General features: G+C 46.7%; 1 protein-coding gene across 1 annotated transcript in view; it reads right to left on the reverse strand.

Annotated features, from left to right (window-relative positions):
* The window catches only part of LOC106684054 (serine-rich adhesin for platelets-like), a 29,133-nt gene that overhangs the window by 13,286 nt on the left and 7,777 nt on the right, over positions 1–8,070 (reverse strand). The window contains exons 4-5 of the mRNA XM_067050498.1: positions 6,584–8,060; positions 87–6,519 (exon numbers count right to left, since the gene is read on the reverse strand). Coding sequence (XP_066906599.1) covers positions 87–6,519; positions 6,584–8,060 — 7,910 coding nt within the window. The remainder of the gene's footprint in view (positions 1–86; positions 6,520–6,583; positions 8,061–8,070) is intronic.

An 8,070-nucleotide genomic window follows, 5' to 3' on the forward strand; every position in this document is an offset into this window, starting at 1 on the left:
CCAAGTTCGAAGTTGGTGAGCCGCTGCTTGGGGATTCAATGGTCGAAAAACCTTGAGGGCTTCCAACTGGAGATTCGATGATGTACGAGGATAAACCCGAATTTTCAGCTGATGACTTGCCGCTCGACGTTTCTAGGGACGAAATGTCTAGGGTGTTTCCATCTGTCGTTTCGACGGTGTCCAAGGATAAATCCAAGTACGCAGCTGATGAGCCGTCGTTGGAGGATTCAAGGTTCGAAGAGTCTAGCGTGTTTCCATCTGTCGTTTCGACGGTGTCGGTGGATAAATCCGTGTTTGCTGCTGCTGAGCCGTCGCCTGAGGGTTCAAGCGCCGAAGAGTCTTGCGAATATCCATCTCGCGTTTCGACGGTGTCCGTGGGTAAATCCAAGTTCGAAGTTGGTGAGCCGCTGCTTGGGGATTCAATGGTCGAAAAACCTTGAGGGCTTCCAACTGGAGATTCGATGATGTACGAGGATAAATCCGAAATGTCTTGCGTGCTTCCATCTAGCTTTTCAACGGTGTCCGAGGATAAATCCGAGTTCACAGCTGATGAGTTGCCGCTCAAAGGTTCAAGAGTCGAAGAGTCTTGAGAGCTTCCATCTGGTGTTTTTACGGTGTCCGAAGATAAATCTGAGTTCGTTGCTGCTGAGCTATCGCCTAAGGGTTGAAGTGTCCAAGGTAAATCCAAGTTCGCTGTTGGTGATCCGCTGATCAGGGATTCAAGGGTCGAAACGTTTTGCGAGCTTCCATTTGGCTGTTTAACGGTGTCCGAGGATAAATCCGAGTACGCAGCTGCCGAGCCGTCACCTGAGGATTGAAGCGTCGAAACGTCCCTCGAAGTACCATCTAACGTTTCGATGGTATCAGAAGATAAATCCGAGTTCATAGTTGATAAGCCGTCGCTGGAGGATTCAAGCGTCGAAGAGTCTTGTAAACTTCCATCTAGCGATTTTACGGTGTCCGAGGATATATCTGAGTTCGTTGCTGCTGAGCTATCGCCTAAGGGTTGAAGTGTCCAAGGTAAATCCAAGTTCGCTGTTGGTGATCCGCTGATGGGGGATTCAAGGGTCGAAACGTTTTGCGAGCTTCCATTTGGCTGTTTAACGGTGTCCGAGGATAAATTCGAGTTTGCAGCTGATGAGCGTTCACTGGAGGGTTCAAGTTTGGAAGAGTCTTGAGAGCTTTCGTCTTGCGTTTCGACGGTATCTGAGGATAAATCCGAGTTTACCGCTGACGGGCCGTCGCCGGGGGATTGAAGCGTCGAAGAGTGTTCAGAACTTAGAACAGGCGATTCGTCGGTGTCCGAGGATACGTCCGAGTTCGCAGCTGATGAGCCGCCGCTCGATTGTTCAAGGGTCAACGAGTCTAGCGTATTTCCATCTGGCGTTTCAATGGTGTCAAAGGATAAATCAGAGGTCGCTGTTGATGAGCCGTCACTGGAAGATTCAAGCGTCGAAGAGTCATGTGAGCTTCTATCTGGTGTTTCGATCTCCGAGGTTAAATCATATTTCGCTGCAGATGAGCCTCCGCTGGAGAGTGTAAGAGTCGAAACGTCTTGCTTTTTGAAGGTGCCCGAGGATAAATCCAAGTTATTCGTTGGTGAGCCGCTGCTCGGGGATTCAAGGGTCGAAACGTATTGCGAGCTTCCATTTTGCGTTTCAATGGTGTCCAAGGATAAATTCGAGTTCGAAGCGGATAAGCCGACGCTCGACGTTTTTAGGGTCGAAATGTCTTGCATATTTCTATCTGGGGATTCGACGGTGTCCGAGGGTAAATCCAAGTTCGCTGTTGGTGATCCGCTGCTTGGGAATTCAATAGTCGAAACGTCTTGAGAGCTTCCATTTGGTGTTTGGACGGTGTCCGAGGATATATCCGTGTTCGTCGATGCCGAGCCGTCGCCTGAGGATTGAAGCGTCGAAACGTCCATCGAAGTACCATCTAACGTTTCGACGGTATGAGAGGATAAATCCGAGTTCGCAGCCGATGAGCCGTCGCTAGAGGATTCAAGCGTCGAAGAGTCTTTTAAGCTTCTATCTAGAGTTTCGACAATGTGTGAGGATAAATTCGAGTTCGCTGCTGCCGAGCCGTCGCTGGAGGATTGAAATGTCGAAGAGTCTTGTGAACTTCCATCTGGAGATTTTACGGTGTCCGAGGATAAATCTGAGTTCGTTGCTGAAGAGTCGCTGCTCAGGGATTTATAGGTCAATACGGCTTGCGAGTTTCCATCTAGCGTTTCAACGGTGTCCAAGAATAAATCGGTGTTCGCATTTGATGGGCCGTTGCTCGAGGATTCAAGAGTCAAAACGTCTTGCGAGCTTCCATCTGACGTTTCTACGATGTCCGAGGATAAATCCGAGTTCGCAGTTGATGAGTCACTACTCGAGGGTTGAAGTGTCCAAATGTCTTGAGGCCTTCCATCTGGTGTTTCGACGGTTTCAGAGAGTAAATCCGAGTTCACAGCTGATGAGTTGCCGCTCGACGTTTCAAGTGTCGAAATGTATTGCGTTCTTTCATCTAGCTTTTCAACGGTTTCAGGAGATAAATCCGAGTTCGCAGTTGATGAGCCGCTGCTTAGGAATTCAAGGGTCAAAACGTCTTGCGAGCTTCCATGTAGTGTTTGTACGGAGTCCGAAGATAAATCCGAGTTCGCCGCTGCCGCTCCGTCGCTGTATGATTGATGCGTCGAAGAGTCTTGCGTACTTCCAACTGGCGTTTCGACGGTATCCGAGGAGAAATCCGACTTTGTAGCTGATGAGCCACTGTCCGACGTTTCAAGGGTCGAAATGTCATGCGAGTTTCCATCTAGCGTTTCAACGGTGTCCAAGGATAAATCCGAGTTCGCAGTTGATGAGTCGCTACTCGAGGGTTGAAGTGTCGAAACGTCTTGAGGGCTTCCATCTGGTGTTTCGACGGTTTCAGAGGATAAATCCGAATTTGTAGCTGATGAACCATAGCTTGACGTTTCAAGGGTCGAAATGTCTTGCAAGCTTACATCTGGCGTTTCGAAAGTGTCCGGTGATAAATCCGAGTTCACAGCTAAACAGCCTCCGCTCGAGTATGTGAGTGTCGAACAGTTTAGAGAGCTTCCATCTGGCATTTCGTCGGTGTTCAAGGATAAATGGGAGTTCTGATAATTCTCATCTGATAATTCTCCGCTCGGGTGTTCAAGGGTCGAAGAGTCTAGCGAACTTTCAACGGTATCCGAGGATAAATCCGAATTTCCAGCTGATGAGCTGTCGATCGAGGGCTTAATGGCCGATGAGTCTTGAGGGCTTCTATTTGGTGTTGCGGCGGTGTCAGAGGATAAATCCGAGTACGTAGCTGATGATCCACCGTTTGAGGTTACATGTTTGGAAGAATCTTGCGAGCTTCTATCTGGAGTTCCGACGTTGTTTAACGATAAATGCGAGTTCATAGCCGATGGTGCTCGGGAGCTTCCATCTGGGATTCCAACGATGTCCCAGGATAAATCCGAGCTCGCAACTGATGAGCTGCCACTTAATGGTTTTAGGGTGGAACCGTCTGGGAATCTTCCATCTTTTGTTTCAGCGGTGTTGAAGGAAAAATTCGAGTTCGCAGCTGATGAGCTGCCGCTCGAGGTATCAAGGGTCATTGAGTCTTGCGAGCTGCCATCTTTCGTTTCGACAGTGACCGAGGATAAATTCGAGTTCGCAGAAGATGATCCGCCGCTCGAGGGTTCAAGTTTGGAAGAGTCTTGCGAGCTTCTCTCTGGCGTTTTTACTGTTTCCGAGGATAAATCTGAGTTCACTGCTGATGATCTGCAGCTCGAGGATTCAATGGTACAAGACTCTGGCGAGTTTCCATCTGGCGATTCGTCGGTTTCTGAGGTTAAATCCGAATTCGCAGCAGAAGAGTCGTCGCTAGAGGGTATAAGGATTGAACCGTCTAGGGAACTTCTAGTTAGCGTTTTGATGGTGACAGAGGATAAATATGAGTTTGCAGCTGATAAGCCACTGCTCGAGGTTTCAGGTGTCGATATGTCTTTCGAGTTTCCATCTGGCATGTCGACTGTTTCTGAGGATAAATCCGAGCTCGCAGCTGATGAGACTTCGATCGACGGTTCAATAGTCGAAGAGTCTTGAGAGCTTCTATCTCGTGTTTCGGCGGTGTTGGATGAGGGAGTAAGGGTTGAATCGTCTATGGAACTTCCATCTTTCGTTTGGGGGGTGTCCGAGGATAAAACCGAGTTCGTAGCTGAAGAGCCTCCGCTTGAGGGTGTAAGGGTCGAAATGTCTGGCGAGCTTCCATCTGAAGATTCGTCAGTTTCCGAGGTTAAATCCGAGTTCGCAGCAGAAGTTTCGTCGCTGGAGGGTATAAGGATTGAACCGTCTAGGGAATATCTAGTTGTCGTTTTGATGGTGTCCAAGGATAAATCCGAGTTCGCAGCTGATGACCCTACGATCGAGGGTGTAAGGGTTGAATCGTCTAGGAAACTTCCAACTTTCGTTTGGACCGTGTCCGAGGATAAATCCGAGTACGCAGCTGAAGAGCCTACGCTCGAGGTTGTAAGGGTCCAAATGTCTTGCGAGCTTCCTTGTAGCGTTTCATCGGTGTCCGAGGATAAACCAAATTTCCCCGCTGATGAGCCTCCTCTCGAGGTTGCAAGGGTCGAAGAATCTTGCAAGATTCTATCGGGAGTTTCGACGTTCTTTAACAATAAATGCGAGTTCGCAGCCGATGAGCCGCCGTTCGAGGTTTTCAGGTTCGATGAGCCTAGCGAGCTCCCATCTAGCGTTCTGATGGTGTCCCAGGATAAATCCGAGTTCGCTGATGATGATTCGTCGCTAGAGAGTATAAGGCTTGATGTGTCTTGCGAGGTGCCATCCGGTGTTTTGACGGTGTTCATGGATAAATCCGAGTTCGCAGGTGACGAGCCACCGCACGAGGATTCGACTGTGGGAGCGTCTTGAGAGCTGCAATCTCGTGTTTTGACGGTGTTCGTGGATAAATCCGAGCTCGCAGCTGATGAGCCGCTGCTCGAGGATTCTAATGTGGAAACGTCTTGTAAGCTGCTTTCTTGTGTTTCGACGGATTTCGAGGATAAATCGGAGTTCGCTGCTGATGAGCTGCTGCTCGAGGTTTGGAGGGTCGATAAGGCTAGCGAGCTGCCATGTAGTGTTTGTACGGTGTCCGAAGATAAATCCGAGTTCGCCGTTGCCGCTCCGTCGCTGTATGATTGATGCGTCGAAGAGTCTTGCGTACTTCTAACTGGCGTTTCGACGGTATCCGAGTAGAAATCCGACTTTGTAGCTAATGAGCCACTGTCCGACGTTTTAAGGGTCGAAATGTCGTGCGAGTTTCCATCAAGCGTTTCAACGGTGTCCAAGGATAAATCGGAGTTCGCATTTGATGGGCCGCTGCTCTGGATTTCAAGAGTCAAAACGTCTTGCGAGATTCCATCTGACGTTTCTACGATGTCCGAGGATAAATCCGAGTTCGCAGTTGATGAGTCACTACTCGAGGGTTGAAGAGTCCAAATGTCTTGAGGGCTTCCATCTGGTCTTTCGACGGTTTCAGAGGGTAAATCCGAGTTCACAGCTGATGAGTTGCCGCTCGTCGTTTCAAGAGTCGAAATGTCTTGCGTGCTTTCATCTAGCTTTTCAACGGTTTCAGAAGATAAATCCGAGTTCGCCGCTGCCGTTCCGTCGCTGTATGATTGATGCGTCGAAGAGTCTTGCGTACTTCTAACTGGCGTTTCGACGGTATCCGAGGAGAAATCCGACTTTGCAGCTAATGATGAGCTGCCGCTCGAGGTTTGGAGGGTCGATGAGGCTAGCGAGCTGCCATCTGGCGTCCCGACGGTGTCCGAGTATGAATCCGAGTGCGCAGCTGATGAGCCGCCGCTTGAGGGTTTTAGGATGGAACCGTCTAGGGAGCTTCCATCTGCCGTTCCTAAGGTGTCCGAGGATAAATCTGAGTTCGCCGCTGACGAGACGCCGCTCGGGGGTTCAAGGGTCGAAGTGTCTTGTGTGCTATCTGGCGTTGCGGCGGTGACCGTGAATAAATCCCAGTTCGCTGCTGATGAACCGCCGCTCGAGGATTGAACTGTTAAAACGTATTGAGAGCTTCGATCCGGTGTTTCGACGGTGTCTGAGGATAATTCCGAGTTCGTAGCTGATGATTCGCCACTCGAGGGTTTAAGGGTGGAACCGTCTAGGGTGCTTCCATCTGCCGTTCCTAAGGTGTCCGAGGATAAATCTAAGTTCGGCGCTGACGAGACTCCGCTCAGGGTCTCAAGGGTCGAAGTGTCTTGTGAGCTTCTATCTAGCGTTGCGGCGGTGACCGTGAATAAATCCGAGTTCGCTGTTGAAAAACAGCCGCTCTCGGGTTTAAGGGTCGAAGAGTCCCTCGAGCTTCCATCTGGAGTTTCCGGTAAAACATCAGAGCAGTCAAAAAAATCTGTGTTATAAGCTAGTGATGTGTTGGTGGCGATATCTGAGCAGTCAAAGATATATGTCTCATAAGCTAGGGCTGTTGGTTCTGTGTTGGTGGCGATATCTGAGCAGTCAAAGAGTCTCATAAGCTAGCGATGTTGGTTCTGTATTGATGGCGATATCTGAGCAGTCAAAAAAATATGTCTCATAAGCTAGCGATGTTGGTTCTGTGTTGGTGGCGATATCTGAGCAGTCAAAGAAATATGTCTCATAAGCTAGTGATGTTGGTTCTGTGTTGGTGGCAATATCTGAGTAATCAAAAAAATATGTCACAAATATTGCCGATTTATCAATTTCTTTATCGTTGATGATTATTGCAGTCATGTTGGTATTATTGTCCTCAGATGCAGCTTCATAGGGTGGAATGCTTAGACCATCGCTTGTGAACATAAATGTTTCTCCCTTTTCGTATTCTAAATCTTCATCAATACCTGAAACAGCTTGATTACTGATAGTGATCTGTTCACTGTTTTGGTTGAATATTTTGGTAGGATTTTGAGAATTATGGTTCAAATAATTATTATCAATGATAATTATTGCAGTCATGTTGTTATAATTGTCCTCATGTGCATCTTCATAGGGTGGTATGCTTAGACCGTCGCCTGTGGACATAAACGTTTCTTCCTTTTCGTATTCTAAATCTTCATCAAAACCTGATACAGCTTGGTTACTGATAGTGCTCTGTTCACTGTTTTGGTTGAATATTTTGGTAGGATTTTGAACATTATGGTTCAAATAATTATTATCAATGATAATTATTGCAGTCATGTTGTTATAATTGTCCTCATGTGCATCTTCATAGGGTGGAATGCTTAGACCGTCGCCTGTGGACATAAACGTTTCTTCCTTTTCGTATTCTAAATCTTCATCAAAACCTGATACAGCTTGATTACTGATAGTGCTCTGTTCACTATTTTGGTTGAATATATTGGTAGGATCTTGAGAATTTTGCTTTGAATAATTATTATCAATTTCTTTATCAATGATAATTATTGCAGTCATGTTGATATTATTGTCCTCAGATGCATCTTCATTGGGTGGAATGCTTGGACCGTCGCCTGTGAACATAAATATTTCTTTATCCTCGTAATCAGAATCTTCATCAAAACCTGATACAGCTTGATTACTGATAGTGCTCTGTTCACTGTTTTGGTTGAATATTTTGGTAGGATCTTGAGAATTATGGTTTGAATAATTATTATCAATTTCTTTATCAATGATAATTATTGCAGTCATATTATTTTTATTGTCCTCAGATGCATCTTCATAAGGTGGAATGCGTAGACCGTCGCCTGTGAGCATAAATGTTTCTTCCTTTTTGCATTCTAAATCTTCATCAAAACCTGATACAGCTTGATTACGGATAGTGCTCTGTTCACTGTTTTGGTTGAATATTTTGGTAGGATCTTGAGAATTATGGTTTGAATAACTATTATCAATTTCTTTATCAATGAAAATTATTGCAGTTATATTGTTTTTATTGTCCTCAGATGCATCTTCATGAGGTGGAATGCGTAGACCGTCGCCTGTGAACAAAAATGTTTCTTCCTTTTCGTATTCTAAATCTTCATCAAAACCTGATACAGCTTGATTACTGATAGTACTCTGTTCATTG

The sequence above is a fragment of the Halyomorpha halys genome, unplaced genomic scaffold, assembly GCF_000696795.3.
Source record: "Halyomorpha halys isolate HHAL.00 unplaced genomic scaffold, Hhal_1.1 Scaffold541.1, whole genome shotgun sequence".
Lineage (NCBI taxonomy): Eukaryota > Metazoa > Arthropoda > Insecta > Hemiptera > Pentatomidae > Halyomorpha > Halyomorpha halys.